This window comes from Gopherus evgoodei, chromosome 7, assembly GCF_007399415.2.
Source record: "Gopherus evgoodei ecotype Sinaloan lineage chromosome 7, rGopEvg1_v1.p, whole genome shotgun sequence".
NCBI classification, from domain to species: domain Eukaryota; kingdom Metazoa; phylum Chordata; order Testudines; family Testudinidae; genus Gopherus; species Gopherus evgoodei.
In genome coordinates this window covers 119,700,684-119,724,647 of record NC_044328.1, presented here as the reverse complement: position 1 = coordinate 119,724,647, position 23,964 = coordinate 119,700,684, and the positions used below count along the sequence as shown (strand labels likewise).

The following is a 23,964-nucleotide window of genomic DNA, read 5'->3' as shown; positions in this document are numbered from 1 at the left end:
GTACCTACCTGTCTGGCAGCTGGGTTGACTTGGTCTGAATAAACATTTAATTCATGACATCTCAGGGAAATCATGCAGTGATATATTGCTTCTCTTTCAACCTGAAATTAATTCTGTCTGGGTCTCTTTGCAAATTTGAATGTATTTGCTAACTTAAAATGAAATATTAATTGCATATTTTTTTCAGTCAGATCCTGGTGAAAGAACTGTTGTTTATTTACTTTTACTGAATTGAACACATAATAGTTAAATTTGGACCATGAATCAATTTTTGAGAGAAACCTTAGGAGCTCAAAGGGTACACAATTTTGGTGTTTTTTTTTAATGATTCCAGCAAAAAATATACCCTATAGACATTTACAGAAGAATGTTGCCAACCTGTGTGTTTCACTGATTTGACCTTGTTTACTTGTTACAAGTCAATAACTAGACAGTTATAGGTCATAAAAGTTTAGACAAGGAGCTCCGATTGAAATTCAGAGCACATTTTATAGACATAAAAGCCCACAAGGGTGACTAGATGGTTTTCTTGCTTTAGATATTCCCTCTATAGTCAACAAAACAAGTGCCTCTGTGGTCTGTTAAAGCACATCTGTCAATAGGCAAACAAAAAAGCTAGTCAAGTCTTTGTTATAGCACATTGACTCTTCCATTGATCTTAGTCTCCAAGATTTGAACAAGAATCTTCAGTGATTTTTAAGAAATCCTATTAGGCCACAGAGATGTTTGGAATGTTCAGCTGCTTGTGTTACTGAGTTGATCACCTTTTGCCACCAAGTACTATATCAATGTCAAAATTATTGATGTTGGGTTTAAGCCACGTTAACAACTGGCTTCTGAAGTGCACGGTTAAACAATTTTCAGCTCAACTGGTTGATCTTCTAATGGAAGCAATATAATTTATTCACAATATTAGATTTCTTAAGTCACTATTTTGAAAAGACAGTTGCAGAAAATGCTAATGTGCTCAACATTTTCCCTTAAAACTGAAATCCATATTGTATAAAAGATACTGTACAGAGACATTTTAACAACAAAAACCTCGACAGCTGCTGATGAAATCACTGATATCTTGATTCTTGTCTGATTTCTATTTGAATTTGTACACAGAAACCAATTACAGCCAGACCTATAGAATTTAGTTATATTGTAAATTTTTTATGTGGATTAAAGCCTTGATCCTGCAAACACTAATGTAGGTGAGCAACTCATGCTTATGGGGTGAGAGTCTCAAAAAGTGCTGCCTAACTCTGTTTCCACTGAACTCAATGGTAAAACTTGCACTGGTTTAAATAGTGGCAGATATAGGTGAGCACTGATGGATCTCTTTGGAAAGTGAAGTGTTACTAGGACTGAGCTGTAAGAAATCAGTGGTGCACCCAAACTAAGTGTAACCTTTTGTGTTACATCAGCGTATGGACAACCAAGCATATATTAACCAGATCAGACTTCAGTAACAAAGACAGATGCATTATTCAGTGGCTACAGATATATTAGGACTTATATTACCAGTGTAAATGTAGAAGTAAAAATAATAACTTCAGTGAAGCTACTCATGAGCATAATATTAGACATATGCTTAGGTACCTTGCTGAATCGTGCCTTATATGTATAAATTGCACTCTAAGTGGCAGGAGGGTCGGTAGCAATGTAGTGAAATTCATAAAGGGAAAATTGAAAAAATAAGCTTCCAGTTGGGATTTTCCCAGTGGAAGTGTGGAAGTTCCATTTCTTTAAGACATTTTAAAATTGACGGGATAAAATAGAAATTTTGCATTAGCAGGAAGATGGATTTAGATGCGCTCATATGTCTGTTCTGCTTTTAATGTCTATGATTCTATTCATATACTGCTGTAACTTTTCAGTTATGAGAGAGAAAAACAGCTTAGTAATTTGAGATATTTTCTTTGATCTCCTCTTACAATTTTAAAATAGCTTTATATGATTAAGACTGGCAATCTTTGCTTCCAATCCCATGGATATTTAGAAAACAATTAATACCATTGAAACACTGATGTGTAAAAATCATCTATTATGAATTTGTGCTACATGTTGTTCCACCTACAAAATCCTATTGTTTTTCAAATCATGTAATAAATATGTAATTACATATGGCCAGATCATCAGGTATGGAATAATGTCCGTTTACACCAGCTGAGGATCTAGCTCATGATTACATAACATAGTTGTATAAGCTTTAATTTTTGATGCCTACAGAGTAACTGGAGAGAAATATGCTTATGCATAATTGTTAAAGATGTCTTTTGACATTATACACATGTAATTGTAGTTTAATGCTAAATAAGAAGACCGTGACACATGACAATATATAAAACATATTTTGAATTTTAAATTTTTGTAAATAGTTATTAAATACCTCTAATTCTAACTCGTCTCTGTCCATTTCTTGATGAATGCCTCCCATGTAGTCATTTGGGTCATAGTATTCATGCACCGATGAATGACTGGAAAAATAAAGTATGTTTTAGGATAACATGCCCTGTTCTAATTAGCATATTAATCCATCCCAGTCTCCTGGCAGGTCATCACTAACATGACAGACTTACAATCAGACCAACAAGTATGGTGTAGAGTGCACTGTTTATAATAATAAATACACCAAGTGAAAACTATACAGATATAAAAACTGTGCTGCACCTTAAATATGATGAATATAAAGACAGAAGTAAAAGACCCATCTAATGTTTTATATTGTAAATTTAAAATTTGTGACCTTTCCACCCAGAATGCAAAGCCAATCCTGTAAAACAAAAAGGAGTTGGTGAAGTGAGAAGGGGGTTGCATGGTGGAATGGTAAAACTAGGACAAAACTGTAAGATAAATGAAATGATCACTCTGCTAATAGATGGGCAGAATGTTGCATGCATAGATGATTCTCTAGAATTTCTGAATAAAAACCTGTGGCTGCGAAGTGCTACGTTTTTCAGAAAAGATCTTATAGTGCACATATACTTCACATCTGAGCAGCACCTTTCATCAAAGAATGTCCAAGTGCTTTGAATATATTAAGACACGCAATATCTCTGAGGGGTGCAGTTTATACATAGGGATACAGAGGCACAGAGGTTTACACAAAGAGGTCAGAGTGAATCTAGCTGAAAAGGGATTAGAAGCATGCAGTTTGAGGAAAAGATGTAATATATATGAGATTATGGAGATCAGAACTTTGACAATTTTGTACAAGAATAGCTTGAGTGTGAAAGGTTAGCACAAAGGGAGAGAGCAACTGGATACAGCCAAGAATACGGGAGGCTCTCACAGTTTTGCAAATGCAGTTTGGCTCTTGCATGCAACACCCCCACTGTTTCTTCTCCTGGTTTCTACTAAGCAGACACTTCCAATTGTTCTCAGCTGTGTGATTACTGCTGTTTTGTGATATGGACAAATGTTCTTCAGGGAGTATGATAAGAATGCTAGGCTTGTTTTTATTTATAAACTGAGTTGGATTGCAGCACATGTATGCAGAGGTGAAATTACCTTTGCCATCTTAGTTAATATTTGTACTTTTCTTTCAAGATGTAAAATGCTATCAAATTGCTAAGGATTATTATAATCATTATTTAGTCCTCAGCTATTTAGGATTAAAACAATAGGCTATTAGTGATTGGCAATTGAAACAAAATGAGGTGTGTTTAATGATTAGCAATTTAAACACGCTCCACTCTCTTTAAATTGCCAATCATTATTGGCATGTTGTTTTTAAATTCCAGCTCCCTTCAGACAGCTGCACTACGTGCACTTTTGGGATTTTCACAAGTATAATGCTTTTGTGATCGTTAATGAATATGCAGCAACTTTATTTACTTCTAAGACTGAAGTGAACTCCATTTGATTCCTTGATAACTAGATGCATGCTCTGTGTAAGTGAGAACCCATTTAAAGAACAGTATCTGCTGTTTTGCTGAAACGTCTGGGTTGTTTTTCAAGGGTCACACCCTGATTTCAGTGGACATTGAAACAGGCAACAAGAGAAGTTAAACATAAAGGATCATTTTCACATTTATTGTACCAGGAAAAAAAAGCATGAAAACTATTTGCATCTGCAAAACTCTTCATTTGCATGCACAGTTGGGTTAGTGGGGTACTTAAATACCTCTTTGCATGCACAAGCCCTTTTACATCTGAATATGAGTTTTGCATGCACTGTTGTTCAAGTGCTGCTCAACACCAGGCCACTGATGATGTCCAGAGTTCTAATCAATATCTCATGTGGGAGTGGCAGTGTTAGCCCTGATCTACAGTGGGGGGGGGGAGCTCGATCTAAGCTATGCAACTTCAGCTACATGAATAACGTTGCTGAAATCAACGTACTTAGATCGAGTTACCATGGTATCTTCACCACGGTGAGTCGACTGCTACTGCTCCCCCGTTGACTCTGCCTGTGCCTCTCATCGAGCTGGAGCACAGGAGTTGAGGGGAGAGCGCTCGGGAATCGATTTATCACGTCTAGTCTAGACGCGATAAATTGATCCCCGTTCGATCGATCGCTCCCCGCCAATCCGGCGGGTAGTATAGACATACTCTTAGGATCAATTTTACTGGTGGGCCTGTTATGCATGAATGTTGTAACCTAAATGACTTCTCTCATGAACTCTTCTTTACCATGTTTATGGTGTAGTAGTTGCATCACAGTGCTTGGCCTAGCAGCTAGGAATTCAGGCAGATGTCTCCTCAGAGACTGCAATGGCATTAACATCAACTCCATGGGTATATTTCTATGGACTGTAACCTAACTTAGCGAAGAAGAAGAAGAAGAAGAGCATCCCCTCCAGAATGCTCTAAGCTTTGCTGCCAGTTGACTGCCAGAGAGCCTGAAAACTAGCCCTCAGTGCAGCATTAAAATGTGGGCTGGAAACCAGGAGGCAATGCAATGACTTTCTAATTGAATCCCCCTTTCAAACAGTTAATAGACAAAAATGCCCAAGAGTGAAACACTGGGAACACCATGCAGTTAGAGACACACTACCAGTTTCTGACTCAAGCTGTGCAGGCTCACATGCCACAAAACACAAAAGGAGTAGCACAGCATTGATATCCATTCCTGCTCTAGGTTTTTCCTCTACAGCAACTTTCTGAAAGGAGTCTGGGAGGGCACCATGGGATTTTTCTTATGTTTATGCTCATAGCCTGCCTGGCCTTGCTCAGACCTGGTCTACACTAGGAACTTACGTTGGTATAACTACGTCGCTCGGGGGTGTGGAAAATCTGTAGTTATTCCGACCTAACCCCTGGTGCAGATAGCACTATGTTGACAGGAGGTCTCTCCTGTCGACAGAGCTCAGAGCTACCACTTCCTGGGAAGGTGGAGTACCTATACTGACAGGAGAAGCTCTTCCGTTCGCGTACATAGCTACAGCAATGCAACTGTGCCGTTGCAGCACTTTAAGTGTAGACAAGCCCTATGTTTTCTGTTCATCTCTCTCAATGGACTGTTATACTGCACATTAACACCACATGCTATGAACTAACTAGAATTTGGACCATAATGCTCAGCATTTGACATCTTTAGAAGCTTTTGTATCTTCTGTGTCTCACAGAGGCAAATGTGAAATGAGTGGAGACAATTAGCATGGATTCTATGGGGAACTGTTTCCCCTTCAAACAATGTCTGTGGGGTGTGGTGCATGTGTGTCTGAGGATAATTATAGTTTTTTATTTGTAAGTACAAAAGCATCAAACTACCATTAACAATAATTACAATTTGATTCTTAAACATCTTTGACAGCACTGGTAAGTAATTTCAGTCCTAGAATATAATTTATGTGAGTAGCATTGCTGCAGGGTTATAATAAAGTAATTAATACACCGGAACAGAATGCAGCTGCTCTTAGCAGTATGCAATTTATGGCAGCCATAAAAAATAAAGTTAAAACATAAGCAACCTAAAGAGGTAGTGAGGGGAATTACAAGCAACATTAGCCTTTTCCTTTAAAACAATTACAAACAAAGATTTGTAGGGCCTGATTGTGAACTCAGCGGGTCTACTCATGTGAATAACTGCTCACCAGTGTGTGTGAAGGGTTCAAAATCTTGCCCTTAATGTGGTAAGTTAAGAAACACAGTGGTTTTCTAGTGCTTTACAAAAACTGCTACTTACTCCTCAGGTAAGAGGTATGGATCTAGAACTGAAACTGATGGAGGAGGGGATCCCATCTTGGTTAGAGCCATGATGTGTTCAAAGGTTATATCGGTCTGGGTTCCCATATCTACCAGATGAGACTCATGTGAAGGACTGAAGATCTTAGTGCGTGGGGTTCTCCTCAGGACCTGCACAACGATGGGCTCTTTGGCTGTTTTGAATGCTTCCACTGCCTGGTCATGCGTTGCTTTAGATAAATCTTTTCCATTTACCTGTGGAAAGAGTGAACGGGAAACAATTAGAAGAGAACAGGAGATGATCATTTCCAGCCTTTGTTTGCTTATTCATGTAAAATGCCCGTGAAAAGTCTGCTCTCCATCTTGACGCCTCATCTTTTTTACAAAAATATTTGTCCAACAGCTTAGATACTATGGTGAGAGTTGCTGAGCAAAACCTTGAAATACAGAAGTGACAGGCTCTTAGGGTCACGGACTTGTCTAAGCAATGTGGCTTACTTAACTGCTTGGGACCTTCAGAGTGCTATGTAAGTGTATTAGTAACGGTAAAACAAGAGTTAGAGGACTAAGGGAACAGATAATGTGGGTTATGGAGCCTTTCCCCTCAAGGGAGGAAAGGTGGTCCTGTGGTAAAGACACTACTGAAATTCAGCAGATGTGGGTTTAATTTCTGCTTGTGCTACAAACTATTTGTGTGTCCTGGGGCATGTGACTTTTGGAGCCAGGTTTTCAAAAGTGTGCAGTTTATTGGCTGATAACCTCTTAAAAAAATATCTGAACCTAATGTCTCAGCCTCACTGAGTGTCTCGCCTCAGTTGTGTGTCTGCAACTATGGAACACTTTTCTACACTTGCAGGAGTGTAGGGCGGATAGATTTATTCGTGTGCATGAGGTGTTCAGTTACTATGGGGAACATGCGACTACCCTAGTAAGGCAGATCACCAGCTTCAATTTGGATCAAGCTGACAGTGGCCAAAAGGGGCACTCACTGGATGACTATTCAGTGATACTATGTGAAATGTTCCCAGTTATTTATCTGTAGTAGATAGGCATCAACAGCTCATCATAACTGGCGCCCAAATGGTAGGCAAACCTAGTGGGTCAAGGGGCAGATAGTATGGGGAAGTTTGCAAAGCCACTGGCCAGGTTTTATTAGTTTTATTTCTCTAGTGGAAAGGACTTCACTTCCCTCTGCTGCCCATCTGGCACCTTTCAGGAGCTCTACATTCACTTTAACTTTGAAATGCTAGAAGAGTGGCAGTGGTTGATGTCTTCATTCACTGTGTGATCTGTCTGAGACAGATAACTTAATGAACAAAGACATCAACCACTGCCACTTGCAGTGTTGCCACCTCTCGTAAGTTTATTGTGGGTCTCATACTACTTAGTGGTTTTCTTAAAGTTCCAGCTGCTGGAAGCAAGAAATTATATGAGCATCTCAGCATCCATTTAAAAACACAATGTAAATTTCTACCCCTCACGGCTGTACAGAAAAGCTTGGCAATGTGAAGTGAGTGTAGCCTACAGACCCAGAAACCAGGAAACAAAGAAAAGGAACTGCAAAGTTCTATCCATTATTAAAGGTGTTATTTTAAGCCAATCTCATGATATTTGGGAGCATGAGTCATAACTTTTGAATGCTTGTTTTTGCTTGTTGTGTGTATACACAAAATGCTATAAGCAGCACTGCATAAATAACCATCCCTACGCGTGACTTTCTCTTTCCTTTCACTATACACAAGCATTTTGTATATGTTGACATTTACCTTTCACATGTCTCTCTGCCTATAATACAAAACCAGTACAAGTTCATTACAGTTTCCAAATGCAGATGCTGAGCACCCCGATCTCAGTTTGCCAGAGAGGGTGGCGTAGAATGCTACGCATGTGGACAAGAACCACAGCCACACCATTCCCACCATCAGACAATTCCACTGCCTCCCTATCTAATTCAAGGACTCTGTTCACAAGTGTCCTCGATAGATTTTCTCCTGCCCCCTAACGGTGACTTTCTTCATCTCTTTACGTTGTTGGTACAAGAGTGGGCTTCACTGCAGACTGGAAATATCTTCCTGTTTTTCTCTACTATTTTGGGATACAGTTTGCATTAAAGGCTCTGTGCAAAATGTTGTATTTATACAGTTATTTTCATTTGCCAGATAGCAACAGGTCCCATATTCTGCTTTATTTCAGCTATAAGATTTCACTAGGTTAATCATATGAGCAAGACACAAAGTGGCGCCCTGTTTACTTCTTACAGATTAGAAATCCCTCAGCACTTGTCCAGGCAGAACAAGTTATTGATTCTCCAGCTGTTTTTTTAGTTTCTTTCAAAATCATTTAATCATATTACTGTACTACAAAACTATTGGGACAAGACCTCTGAATAAGCAATCTTGTAAATAACTTTTCAGATAAAACATTGTAATACAGACAAAGGGTATGTCTACACTGCACTCAGAGCACTTGAAGACGTACATGAGCTAGCTGGGATCTAGCTAGCTTGAATAACAATATCAGTGGTGCTGTGGCAGCGTGGACTATGCAAGCACATCCAGGACTATGAGTATGTTCTTCAATGATTATCCCATGCTGCCGCGGCTTCATTGCTTATTGCTGTTCAAGCTAACTATACCAAAGCTAGTTTGGGTATGTCTACATGCGCTGCAGTCACACCTCTGGTTACAGAGCACACATACCCTAAGATACCACTGTGATGATGGATAGAGAGATTAGATGAGTACTGAAAGATTTCCTGAACTCCCTATCCCCAAAAGAGCCAATTTTAAAAACAGAATTTCTGACCATGGAGCCTATTCTAAAAATCTTCCATCCCAATACACTTCATTTTTTACATCCCCTCGAATGGTGGATACTCACCTTAGCGAAAGAACTGTATTGCTAATTGAGCATTCACATTTTTACACCTAAATCCTTTGAAAGAGCTAGTCTGAAATGTGGTGGTCACACACGTTAGGAGCATCACACTGTAATTTAACAGCTCTGCTCAGACCAAAATTAGCTTTTCTGTGAACCCTCTGAATTGCTGCAGTGGCATATCTCTCATGGGCTTCTCTCTCATATTGACTGATGAGCTCTTCTACAAAATTTGGGACCTCTTGTGATTCAGCAGCCAAACATTCCATGAGCAATGACCATGACCAACCTACTTCACAACTCTTCCAGTCAACGTGTGTGTGTGTCTGTGTGTGTGTGTGTGTGTGTGTGTGTGTGTGTGTGTGTGAGAGAGAGAGAGAGAGAGAATTCTGTCTTAAACAGATATTACTTTACTCCACAAATAGTTCCATTGAAGCAAATGGACCACTTATAGATAAGACTACGATTTTTTCACAGAGGTCACGGAAGTCATAGACTGCCGCAGCTCTTGGCCACTACGGCCAGTAAGGACCCCCGGAGCTCCTAGCTGCCATGGCCAGTGGGGGGAACCCTCGAGCTCCAGGCCACCACAGGGACCCCTGGAGCTCCTGATTGCTAGGAGCGGCGGGGGGGGGGGCCTGGAGCTCTCAGCAGCCACGGGCACTGGGGGGACCCCAGAGCTCCAGTGTGGGGGGGGCCCCACACTAGCCATTGCAGGCAGTGTGGGGGATCCTGCAGCTGAACTCCCCATTTTGTCATGGATATTTTTAGTAAAAGACAGGTCATGGGCTTCCGTGAATTTTTCTTTATTGCCCGTGACCTGTCCGTGACTTACTAAAAATATCTGTGACAATGACAAAATCTTAGCCTTACTTATAGAGTAAGGTGCAACTCCACGTGACAATGATATCTGGGTTTGGTCCGTAGTTAATCTATTGCCTATAGCAAAAAGCAATACAGAGCAGGTTAATGTCAGTGCATAGACCTGTTCCTTTTGAGTTACCTTGTGCACATACTACGCTCATCATGGAGAAACCTGGAAAGGTGATGACTCCAGATTTTTGATCAGCCAGCGGAGAATGGAAGCAGTCGTTATGTGCTAGCATTAAATTTGCATTACATTAACAGTTGCACTGACTGCAATTGCTCAGAGTAATGAAAGGCATGTAAAGTTTGGCCTGGTCAAATTAAACATCATTAACTTACACAGCTGAGAGGATTACTTTAAAATAATTTGTACAGATGTAAAATTAAGTCCAATGTAATGTTTTCTGTTTAAAGAGGAAATGCTGATTAGGTTTCTGGTTTTATTATTTACTCTAAATTAAATGTTGCAGATGTTTATTGTGGAAGGCCTAAAATTGATTTTTTAAATAATTTGTATACAATTAAGGTAAATAAGCAATCAAAATTAAAACCAACTCCAAGTTATATCAAATATTTCATTTTACAGCTCTGGCCTGAAATCAGTGTTAGGCAGGCAAACTTTACATAATCCACTTTCCACAACTTGATATTATAAAAGCTAGTAAAACTGTCCAACTAGTGCTAGCTGGATCAATCCTTCTGTGATCAGTTTTTTCGCCAGTAATATAACTAATTCTTTTATGTTAAATATGTTAGCTAGAGGCTTTGCATTTCTAGTTTGCTGCATAACTTATTTCAACAAAACATAAGGTCAGTTTCCTCACCTGAATCTTAACTCTTTGTACTCTCATAAATAATTACTAGGGAGATAAGTAAGACATCATAAAGTTTGACATCAGATGGGGAACAGGAAGTAGGAGTGGATCAAAGATCTCTGAAAAATTATTTATTTTCATTCTCGTTGCAGCAGAACAACTTCCAACTGTAGCATCTTGCTAAATGTTCTACAGGGTGACTGTGAGTAAAAATTAAATGAAGAAGGGTTGCATAACAGAGCAGCAAGATGTCCAATCAGATACAGGGGGTATTTGTAAGAAAAGCCAGTTAAGGCAGGGAAGATTTGCTGATGGAAAGATTTTGCTGTGAGAATGATTCATCCCAGATTCTGGAATCTATAACTTCCAGCTGCCAAGTTTCCTTACACAGCCGGCTCACAAATCAGAATTAGACAAATAAACAAAACAACCCCCCAAACAATAACAAAGCCCAACCCAAAGGTTGATGTTTACAAAGCTTACTAAGGGATTTAGACACACAGTTGCCATTTAAGTTGAGGCTTGAGGATGTAAATCACTTCATCAGATTTGCAAATCATACCCAAGTGTTACAGACACAAAGGAGTGCTTAGTGATAATTCTTTGGCTAATGAATGATTTACAAGTGGACTGTGTCTCTGAGGTATATATTTTTGATGTTAATAGTTTGATAAGGTACTAATGACTACAACAAAATAAAAGATGTAATTAAATGTATTATTTTTATGATACTTTAAAAAATTCAATTAGTTCAATGCAAAATGGGATTTTAGTCTTTGGAAATGGGCAGTTCCAGAAAAGATGCGATTTATGGTAACAAAGGTAAGTTATACTAGGTAGGTAATTCTGCAGCTAGTAACTACTCAACCTACACATCTGTCTGTCCTCCTAAGTAACCAATGGATGTGTAACTGGTTCATCAGTCAAGGAGAAAGCCTTGTTAGATGTCGTCTTTTCACAGTGAAACCTCTTTAAAGAGAAGAGACTAATTGTGGTTACTCAGTAGTATATATATTGTCCTAATCACACACACAGTGCCGACATCTGTATTTTTAGAAATATGCTTCTCTTCCCAAGTATGAGTAAATAAATTTCAAAACTTGAAAATATCTTTTTTGATGAACATGCTGTTTGGGATCATGGACCAGACTCTATTCTTAGCTGCTCTGGATTGACATTAGTTTAACTATACTGAATCATAGAATATCAGGGTTGGAAGGGACCTCAGGAGGTCATCTAGTCCAACCCCCTGCTCAAAGCAGGACCAATCCCCAGACAGGTTTTTGCCCCAGATCCCTAAATGCCCCCCCGCTGCCCACAACCCTGGGTTTAGCAGGCCAATGCTCAAACCACTGAGCTATCCCCCCACTCCCAATGTCAGGGAGTTATTTCAGATTTACACGAGAGTCGCTGAGATCAGAATCTGATTTCATATCCTTAAAATGAAGGCCCACAGAATACTGTTGTTTCGGAATGAAATGTTAAAATGAGCAGAATGGCTACTTCCCCCAGGAAGCCAATAAACTTCAGTTAGTAAGTATGGATAAGATCAATGGGGTAATGTAAATCACTGGTCAGTGTGTGTTCCCATCTGTGCCTGATCCACAAAGGACATGAGTTTGTTAAACTCCATTACAGATGCTGGTTCTTTAGCTTAAAGTGTAGAGAATCATTCTCTTAGCTCTGAACGTGACTAGTTTGATTCTCAGGGTTGGCCAAGACTGTATCCAGCTCGATAGTTCAGTAGAAGAGCTGTGTTAATAGGAAAACTTCCGATGGTGTGGGGGTGTGCAGCTTTGCTGACATCAATTGAAGACCAGTCTTTGGAATGATGGGATAATATGGATAAAGTGATTTATAGTAGCTAGTCTCTGTGGAGACACTCATCCCAGTATCTAGGCATAATAGATACATTCAAGGTGTCTTGTTTTTCTCTCGTCTATTAGGATGTAAACTCTGTATGTATTTAACAAATTTACAAACAAATGTGTAGTAGAAGTCTTTTACGATGGTTTTCTTGTGAAGTGTGATTACAGTGGTGACTCAGTAAATACTTTGTAAATAATTCTGGTGTGCTAGTTGATATTTCCTCCTGCTTTTATTGTGGAGTAAAACTAAAATCAATGGAAACATAAATTTAAAATGTGGTTTAACTCTATGATAGTAATAAGTGGCCATATTATGTTGTTGATTTTAAGCAGACCTCTTCATTAATTTCAACAGGGAGCTCTTAAAAACTGAAGGGACCATATGGACTATTTTCTAGAAAATTCATTTGAAAAAAGTAGATGGTGTAGGCCTAATTTGCAAATGTGGGCACTCAAAGAGGACATCCAAACACTCAGACGTTTGAACACTCAGGCTGGCACTTAGTGACTAAGCTTACCATTTCTGCTGATTTGAGAAACCAAGTGCAGGAGTTGAACATCCTGGGCCAGTTCTTTGATCCACGCTAAATCTTCTTTGCATTACTCCACTGATGCAATGCACCCCTAAAGCCAGTGTAGCCAGCCACGGGATCACCACTCCACTGTAGATTTTGGCTCGGGCAGAGTCGTTAAGGGCTAGAGGCATGGCTGAACCCTGGTCATCCAGAGCTTTGGTCCCTCTGCCCCAGTTGCAGCCAAAGATTGAGGCCTATAAATTTGTAGAAATCTTTCCTGACAACACTTATTGCTGGAACCGGAATTAATTCAGGGAAATCTTATGGCCTGTATCATACAGGAGATCAGACAATTTGGTCACAGTGGTCTCTGGCAGCCTTTTAGTTGATGAACTGCGCACGCTGCAGTTGCTGCTTTTTAATCTTCAATATTGGGTCTGTTTTGTGTCTATCAGAACCTGACAAGCAATTAAACCAGGCTATTGTAGATACTCATCTCTTGCCCAGTCTGATTGATTCAGTTATCTGTGAGAGAGCACCGGAGTATCCTTTTACATTAGCATTATTTCAGTTCCATTTGCTTTTTCAACTGGGGGAAAAATTTGCTCCTAGGTTGAAAATCTGGCGGGCCGGGACGGTTTGTTTACCTACCGTGCCCGCAGGTCCGGCCAATTGTGGCTCCCACTGGCCACGGTTCGCTGCTCCAGGCCAATGGGAGCTGCTGGAAGTGGCATGGGCCGAGGGACATACTGGCCGCTGCTTCCAGCAGCTCTCATTGGCCTTGAGCAGTGAACCGCAGCCAGTGGGAGCCACAATCAGCCGAATCTGCGGACATGGCAGGTAAACAAACTGTCCCGGCCCGCCAGGGGCTTTCCCTACACAAGTGGCGTCCCAAGTTTGGGAAACACTGCTCTAGACCAAACTGGAAGGCATGGAACAATGTTCAAGCGGGGCCTGGGCCAGCTCCCATGGGGGGCAGGAAGGCAGCGCCACCTAGCTCTGCCCTCAGCTGCAGCTCTGCTCCACCCCCAGCCCAGCTATGGCCCCAGCTACAGCTCCACTCTGTCCCCAGCTCTGCCCCCAGGCCAGCTCTGCCCTCATTCCTTCCCTAGCTCCTGCCCCATCCCCAGTTCCGCCTCCAGCTGTGCTGCTGAGCCAACTGTGCAGTAATCGAGGGGGGCGTGGACAGATTCCATTACTGGTGGCAGGGGCGTGACAGGAAAAGTTTGGGCATCACTGTTCTAGACACTTATCTACATAGGAAAATTGCACTGTGTTAGACAATGACCTTGAGGACTCATATTAACTGGCAAAATGTTAAACACAGCTGAGCACTCAGCAGAGATAGACTGTTGCGTTTAACGTTTCATTAGTTAAAAGTTGTGTTTTAACATGATTTAGTTTCCACTGTAGGGGAATGAAAAGGGCAATGCTGCAGTACAGGTACCTAGAATTAATCGTGAATTTTCAAAACTTTCTTTAACAAATGCTTCAAGACACCTTTTTTTCCTCATTATGGATCTACCGTAGTACCTGAGGTGCAAGGAGTCTATTATTTGTAATGCCACAGCACTTAGGAGCTCTAGTTGTGAACCTAGTCCCCTTTACCCTAAGTGCTGTAAAAACACACAATAAAAAAGAGTCCCTGCCCAAAGAACTTGCAGTCTAAGGGGCAGGCTTTCATTATTCTAACAAAGTCCTTAATTGATCTGCTTAGAAAAAACGGCAGGTCAAGCCTTCAGGAATATAATACTGTTAGCTAGAGACACTGGTACAGGTAGAGTTCCAAATCCGAACGGTATGGTACATCGGTATGGTACATAGCTAGTTCAAGGTCAGCACATCAGGGGTATTTTCAGTAACTCTTAATAAATGTTTTAAAAAACTGCTTGTCCTTCATATAATGAAAATTGCCAAACTCAGGTCTGCAGATGGCTAGCTCAACCATTTGCTCAAGCTTTCTTCTGCAGGGGGGTAGCAGGTGTTGGTATTTTATTCCTATGATTCCTAGCACTGTAAACAAAGATCATGAAATGTTTGAGAGGAATGTATTTGCACTGATATTAAGAGCTTGCTTTTTTGGTTTCACTATGAAATTAAGGCTCGCAGCTAAGCTTACATCCTTCCTAAACTACATCAGATAACAATATAGCATTTGTATTGATCTAAGCTGAATGGAAAACACAGTCGCAATAGACAAATGTCACTATTTCCAATTATTGTAAAGGTGATAAACAGATTTGTTAGGCTACAGTTTAAATGAGATGACTATAACTACATTTACTTTCTGCTGTATAAACATACATTTTATTTGTAGTGTATGTAAACTATATGCAGCAAAATTCTTATTTATAAATCTGAAATAACATGGAAGAAAATCCATATATACAAATGCTTTATTAGCTAGCCAATATTTACAAATATGAATAGTTCCTTAAGAAACTTACTTGCCAGGTAAACAGAAATAAAAGGACCTTTTCATAGCAAAAAGATGGATAGATTAACTTGACTAAAACATGCAATTGCTTCAATTCTGGATTTTTTTTTTAACTTTATGTACTGGAAATATATTAGGTATGGAGACAGCTACAATTAAATTAGTGGGAAGAGTGGGCCTCAATGAAATCTCTGATGGAGCTAGACAATACGAATAGTAACATGAGACAGAGAGACATATCGTTATGTGAAGCTTGAATCTAGAACACACACTAAACTAGAACTGTGGTAGAGTGACTAAGGAACCAGGAAAAGTTTGTATTTTTTTTACAGAACTTTCTGATATTGTCCAATATAATTAAGTTACAGTCTACACTGGACTGTTGGAGCTACAGTAATATGCTATAAAGCACTGGTGAGCAACCTGCGGGCTGCATGAGGCTCATCAGAGTAATCTGATTGCAGGCCGCGAGACATTTTGCCGACGTTGAAGTCTGCAGGCATGGATCACTGTAGCTCCCAGTGGCCACTCGGCCAATGAGAGCTGCGGGAAGTGGTGGCCAGCACGTCCCTGTGGCCTGTACCACTTCCCGCAGCTCCTATTAGCCGGGAATGGTGAACCGTGGCCACACAGGGACTGCCAGGGGCCATGCCCAGGGCCACCCAGAGGATTCAGGGGGCCTGGTGCAAAGCAATTTCGGGGGCCTCTTCCATCAAAAAATAAGTTGCAAAACTATAGAATATTATATTCTTGTGGGGGCCCCGGGGCAAATTGCCCCACTCGCCCCCCCGGGAGCCCTGGCCGTGCATGCAGATGGTCAACATCATAAAAGTGTCTCACAGGCCGCAATTAAATTACCCTGATGGGCCGCAGGTTACCCACTACTGCTGTAAAGGGAAAGATGTAAGGCTACATTGTAAAGGCAAAATGAAATTTGTAAGTACTCATGGTACAATCCATGATAGGAAGTCTACCTTTTTTTTATTTTTATTTTTTATTTTTATTTTTTTAAAGGGGTTGGAGATACAGTGGTAGCTTGGGCCTGTTCCAACACCTATTGAAATCAAAGGGACTCATTCCATGGACTTCAATGGACCTTAGTTCAGGCCCTGACAGAGACAAATAGGTACATACAATAAGGGAAAAAACAAGTCAAGATTTTGTGAAGGAAAGTGAGCCATCAGCGTGCAACAGACATGGGCAGAGTCTGACAATAGGAAACAAGGTAAGAGAGATGAAATGACACAATAGTCCATTAAGTGAGACATGATATATGTTTTTAATCCAGAAAAGGAAGAAAGATGATAAAATAAGGCAAAAAAAAAAAAAAGGAGGGGAGGAGGCCAAGACACACATCCAGATGGAAAGTCTCTTGAACCAAGTGAATGGAAATGTGGTAAACTGACATCTCAGACATGTGGCTTTCATTAATTTTTCTTCCCAAGAAATAAAGAGTAAAGGAAATAGAAGTGAATAGGGAATGTGAACTTGAATTGGTATAATATGATGATCTGTGAAGATATTTATGATGCCTATTAAAAAGGTGACAGGACCTGAGTAGTACGAGAGAGAGAGAAGGAAATAATGTCCATCCTGTCTCAATGTGGCCTTGGTAAGTCCCAAATGGTTCCAAATCTATTGTCCACTGGAGCTTTCGTTTGCTTTGGTGGTGGATGGACAGAAGATGTTGGAAAATGGATGGGTGAGAGACAAAACAAAGAGAAAAGGAAGGAGTCTGATACAGAGGAGGGGAAATTCAGGAAGATGTTGATAGCTTTAATAACTTGTAAAGAATTTGCAACATGTAGGACAGAGCTTCCATCATGATCTTGTGGAGTTTCAGATGAGTAAAGCCCTGGGCCCATAAAGGCTTCTTCATTTCATGGATGTGTTAATTGTTTGCATCCTTCTGGTTAAAATAAAAAGTTGGAATTTCCTTCTTCCTCTGTTAACTTAGGGTGTGTTTCACAGCAGAAGGGAACTATAGCTTAGAATAACTGACATCCGTCCACTTACATGGTCACACATTGTATCCACTCAACATTTTGCGTTAATGCTTATTCTGTTTTTAAGTTCCCCAGTAGTTTCCGGAGCCAAACTGCATCATCATTCTCAAATCACTCACCACACAAAAGGCTAGTTTCCTCCAGGACACATTTGACTTCCCTCAGAAACTACATAATATTAACAACCTCGTTCAGAACATCATCCTTGCCACCATGGATACCATATACACCAACATCCCTCACCATGACATCCTCACTGCCTGCCTCAAATATCTACAAGACAATGGACAACACTCAGTTATCCTCCCCAAACACGTGGCCAAACTCATCCATTTCATCCTCACTCATAATAGCTTTGCATTTAACAACAAACACTTAGTCCAATCCATGGGAACAGCCATTGGGGTACCAGGATGGCTCCCAATATGCCAACCTTTTCTTGGGCTGACCTGAGGAAGAATTTCTGGAAAAAATGTACCATGAAATCAACGATATACCTGAGCTACATCCCTGATAGGTCACTGGACAGACAACCTAAACTCTCTCATACATTTCCAGCATAACTTAAACAACCACCACTCATCCATCATACTCTCTCTAGAACCCTCCCACTCTCCCTGGATGCCACAATCAGTTTCAGCAACAAACTCCTACAGACAACTATATACACGATCACCACACTTATCTTCGCAAATCCAGTAACCACCCTAAACACACCAAGAAAAATGTGATTTATAGCCAGGCATTCAGATACCACAGAATATGCTCTGAGGAGAAAGTCCGGGATATACACCTTAACATATTTAAAATCACCTTCACCCAACAAGGACACTCCACCAGAAAAGTATATTTATTGCACTAAGGAACAAACCACCCAACCCCCCAAGTAAACAATGGAACCCATATTGGCTATCATCAAACAATTACAACTGAGACCACTTAATTTTAAGTGGGCAGTTAACACTTCTGCAGTCATGGGCCAAAAAAATGGGGGTTGGTGGATTACAAATTGTTATAAACCATAATCCCAGTGTATTAAATCTAGTTATGAATTTAAGTTCCCAGACTCATCTTTCGGGATGATGTTCAGGTTTCCTTTGAGGTTGAGGACTGAGAGGTCAGACATGGCGTGATCATTCCATGAAAAGTGTTCATCCACAGGTGATATGGTATTTTATCTTTTATCATATTTCTGTGTGAGTTCATTCAAGAGTGTAGTGATTGCCTTGTTTTACCCATGGAGTTGTTATTGGGCCATCTGATGCACTAGATGGAGGTACACAACGTGTTGTGTAGTGCCCATTGATCTTGAAAGGTGTGTTGTGGGGTGGTATTGATCATTGTAGCAGTGGAGATATGTCTGCAGGTTTTGCATATGTTTTTCTGACAGGTTCTGGTGTTGCATTCAGTTGGTGTGTCCTGGTCTGTGAGGAACTTGCTTCTGATGATGAGCTTGGCAAGGCTGGGGGATTGTTTGAAGGCCAGAAAAGGGGGTTCTGGAAAGATTTCTGTCAGAATGTGATCTCCATCTAGTATCATGCAACAGGTGTTAACTACCTCGTATTTAAGCTGTGATGTTCTGTTTACCTTTTCGAGATCTGAAGAAGAGCTCTGTGCAGCTCAAAAACCTATCTCTTCCACTAACAGAAGTTGGTCCAGCAAAAGCTATTACCTCACCCACCTTGTGTCTCTCATCACTGAGATACACATATAGGGCCAGATCCTCACCTGGGAAAACTGGTGTAACTCCAATGAAGTCAATATAGCTACTCTAATTTTCACCAGCTGAGGATCTAGGCCATAATTCTTACAGAAGTTGTAAATGAGAGGTGCACTCAGTATCAAGACAGTAGAGGATGGCTCTAACTTTAACTAACATTTATCAGGGGCATGAGGGTACATTATAGTGCGTCACCCATTTTGGAAAGAGGAATTTCCACTACGCATAGATGCGGCCATTAGTGTTAGTGAATGACAAAAATATTGAGAGGCAGACCGTGTTTCTGAGCATAAATATTTCTTGATTACTATTTTAATACTTCTTTTATAACTTATAATTGTTTAGTTGCAAAGTTAGTTTCTGGCTATAAACTAAAAAAAAAAAACCTTTAAAAGATAAGTGAAAAATACTATATTGTTTCAGCTACAGTAAAATCTGTAATGTACTGAAAGAAAATTGTTATTTTCCCAGCTGTCTGTCAGATTAGATTGGTTTTACATTAGTTTAATGTCATGAATAGTAAACATATGTCTACATTATATGGCTTATTGGTTGTTCTATAATTCACAAATGTCACAGAGGAAAACTTTTTTGCTTAAGAATGAGTAAGAAGCTTTTCTTTGTAGAAAACCATGCAAATCCTTGGGAAACACACTACAAAAATGCTAGTTCTTTTAGACTAGCGATGTCTGTGTCTCATTTAAAACACTCTTTATGGTCTGATACACTTATTTAGCAAGTTCTTAAGAAGTCTGCATTTTAAGAAAAAAGCAACACAACTTTAGATTTTATAGAAAGTGGAACAGCAAAAAAGCCTATTTTTAAACCTCCTTTTCCTCAGGCATTGCAGAAAGAAGGTTCAAAATATAGGTTAATTCTTCTTGCAGCTCAGTCTAATCCTCCTTTTATTTCACTAGTATGGACAGACTTTCTCTTTTTAAAAAAGAAGAATCATATTGTTTCATAATAGACTGTTTCCATGTGTGTGCATTTCCCTTCTTCCCTGTGAGCCATTCGTAACAAAAAAGTTAAGACTAAAGGAAAATTCTTTACTTAAAACAGAGTCCATTTGTTCTCTAATAAAATAAAATATTTATCTTCCAACAGGAAAAACTTGGGAGAAAGCTTAACTCTGTTGATATTTAGAGGTGTTAATTAGTAACAATACAGCATATGTACTGTCATGGCATATTGGAAATTATAAATGTTTTGGTGGTATTCTCAGGCTCAGGATTGGTGTCATACTGCTCAAATAGGAGTGCTTTTCAAACTACTACTCTCAGACCTTTTGTTTTTGTGTAGCATGTTGATCATGTGAAATGGGAGAAGAAAACAACTGCATATTCTATCAGCCATAAAAAGTATCCGCTTAATAAGTTAATAACTGACTGGTCCATATAAAACATAGATATAAGTTTACAGGCCCCTCTCTTTAATGAATCTTTCTATCATTTTAATGAGAATGACCTAGAGGAAGCCAATCGATTATATTTATGTGTAAGATACAAATGGCAGCCATAAATTAGCATGAATTGCTCAGTAACAGAATTTAGCAATGGCAATTAACCCAATTTCTTTACCTTTCCAGAAGAGCTGGCCATGTGTGCTACAGATAGGCTCAGTAATCTTTCTCAGCATGCATTTCCAGTGATGTGATGGTGTAATGCACTGCTCCGTTCCAATTACACAGTACAAGAGGCAAGAATTGTGTGTAAGGTGCTTTTTCCGAAGGGGATTTTATAAATGACTTTACTAGGTATAATTAGAAGACTGGAGCCTTATAACAGGAGTAGCTTTGAGACACAGAGTCCTGTAACAAAGGATCATTACAAAGGAGGTGTCTGAATCAGTGGTGTCTCTCTCTCCTGAGCCATCTCTTCTTTTAGCCTTGCTGGCACAACTTTATTGCAATAAGAGTAAATAATGGCTGAAGTTTTAGCAGTTAAAGTAAGGGTGTAGCTAGATAAATCCAGGGGGAAGCTAAACCACCGTAAGAGCATCCACACACACCAATCTGGATAAATTGGTTTAACCTTTAGCTACACCAGTGCACGTTTGTGTGTAGACTAGTTCTTATTACAACAATAATTTCTATTTCAGTCGTACCTGGAATCCCCGGTGGAGACTGGCCTGCCATTGTGCTAGCTGCAGTGCAAACACAAAGGGGTAGCGAGCCCGTGCCCTGAATGGCTTACAGCCCAATAGACAAAGGGAGTCCTCTAGAGATGAGGAATCAAGGCATAGAGATGAAGCAACTTGCCCAAGGTTACACAGGGGGTCTGTTGAAGTTGACAACTGAACTCGGGAGACACGGTGTAGTGCTTTGAGCATATGACCATGCTTCCTCTCTGCCCGTTCTAATGCACCAGATTCTCCTTCCTCAGCTGTCACTCTCACCTCTGGCTGGGGGTGCAGGCTCTGCGGTGGGGCTAGGGATGAGGGATTTGGGGTGTAGGAAGGGGCTCCATGCTGAGGCTGAGGAGTTCAAAGTGCAGGAAGGGGCCCTGGGCTGGGGCAAGGTCAAAAATTGGACATCTGGTTGCCCTATGTCTATAGGGTAGCCACTTTGGACTCTCGTATAGTTTGCTGCTTTCCGGTTAATAACAACAACAAATCAATGGTCTTAGAACCTACTGAGGCTATGATTCCAAATAGGACACCTGCTACTGCCTCATTCTGTCTTTTCACCCCATGCTGTACTTATTATTTTTCAGCATTTCATGACAAAGGCGGTGACATCTGCTATGTTAATTAGGAAAAGTAATTTCATTTTGGTGAACTGTAACTTGCAATGTGGGGAAGTGAAATACCCCTTTCTCGCCCCCACCTTTTTTTAGGGCTTGCAATTTATGACAATCTATGGGCACAGCTAAGCCCACTACAAAGAGCAAAGACTACTGGGTTGTGTGGCAGTAAACTTGTCAAACTTTGAACGGCTTTCTGACTGGCAGCAAAATCCGTGGCAGTAAGCATCTGATGTATGAGCATTCAGTTCTTCTGAGATAACATTGTATGACATGTAGGATCTAACTCACCACTGGTATGAGTGGGCACAAGTCCATCAGACTCAACCAGTCAAAGGTCAAATTCTGTTTGTGTCACTCATGCTACGCAGCATCTGACCTCTCCAGTATTCCCAATGAGACCATTTGACAAGTAAGGTGCTACTCAACACAGGTAAGTTTTCATCCCAGTGAAAATCCAGAGAAACTCCAATGAAACCAGTTTGAGATCAGAGTAGGAGTTTTAAGCAAATGGAGAATTTGGACCTGGTCCCTCAAACATTCCACTAGAGAATCAGCATTTCTCTGAGACTAGTGAGAAAACATCGATCTAATAGTTTTTTGTTGACCAAATAACAGATGACTTCCTGTTGTTTAGCTCAACAAATATTGCATCAGCAGGGAGGCTTGTTTTTGAATAACAGTGTTTACAGTAGGCTGTAGAGCCATTTAACGGACGTGTATATTTTCCAGTCCTCCTTTTCCTCTCACAATCCTCAACTGGCTAATCAGTTCAGAGAGTCTGAATGGGGACTCTCTGAACATTTACCCAACTAACCTTCCATTGAGTCAATCCCAATATATACCAATGTATATACCAATGTTCTCTCGTGCTTCTGAAAGTGAACCATGACCTTTCATTTCATTATTAATGAACACAACGAAACACAGTTATTAAACCTGCACTTTTTCATGGTTCCATATGTTTCCTTTTTGCCTGCCCATGTCTGTCATGTGACAGTAAAGCACTGAGTGATTGTCCCTAGTGCCCCATCCCTTGCAACTCCTCGCCACCTGCTTGGTAGCATTAAACAGATGTGTAAGTGTAAAGCACTGCAAAACCTGTCATTTCAATCACTGATCTTTAAAAAAAAAACAACACACCAAACCCAACTGTCCAAAGAAAGCTGTGCCTGGGTCAGTATTTTTTGTTGTTTGAAGTAAAGGGGGAAAGCACTCAAAGTAAGTGAGGAACAATAAGATAGTTCAGCTACACAGTAGGTCACGTTATCCATTTGTGTCACAAGTGACCATAAGGCATTTTGTTTATTTCATAGTGCTTCTTGTTTATGTTGCTTTAACAACCAAAATATTCCTCCGGCATGCAATAAAGAGTATTTTCCACAGAGATTCTAACAGAGGCATTGCATTATTCATCGTCAAGTGAAGAGAAAAATTTCAATTGCCAGTTTCTGGTAAATGTCTAATTAAGAAAGGGGACTTCTGAGCCACAGACGGGCGCCACAATCATTAAAGGGCAGTTCTCTGAAGATTACGGGTCTCCAGTCTGTCAAAGGGAGTTTTTCTTTTTTTTTTTTCTCCCCTACAGCTGAACTAATTCAGCAGTTGAAAACTGCCTAGAACAAAGCCCTGGGAATTAACATCTTGTTTAAGCAAACACACGCCTACTTTGAAGTAAGTGTGATAGGTTCACCATTGTTATTGAGGTCAAGTTTATATTCTGTCACTTAACTACCATTAACTTCAACACTACTCTTAGTTCTGAATCTCAATTGAAATTTGTATGTACTGTGTCTGATCAGGATAATTTCTTGATCAGGGAATATATTTCAAGTAGGTCAGTTTAATATGGTTAGCACGTCAATTTGAAGCTAAACTTTGAAAACTACTGAAATCTAGCCTAATCGCATATTGTGTCTGCCTAATTAAATGCTAGGGTACACTCAGAATACAATTAGAGGCAGTTTTCTATGTTCCCCTAATCAACCTTTTAAATTA

The 23,964-nt window shown here is 40.1% G+C and overlaps 1 protein-coding gene across 1 annotated transcript in view; it reads right to left on the bottom strand.

Moving 5' to 3' along the window:
• Positions 1 to 23,964, bottom strand: part of PDZRN3 (PDZ domain containing ring finger 3) — a 208,000-nt gene that overhangs the window by 17,391 nt on the left and 166,645 nt on the right. Inside the window, exons 4-5 of the mRNA XM_030570410.1 lie at positions 6,119 to 6,372; positions 2,378 to 2,465 (exon numbers count right to left, since the gene is read on the bottom strand). Of these exons, the coding sequence (XP_030426270.1) occupies positions 2,378 to 2,465; positions 6,119 to 6,372 (342 nt within the window). The remainder of the gene's footprint in view (positions 1 to 2,377; positions 2,466 to 6,118; positions 6,373 to 23,964) is intronic.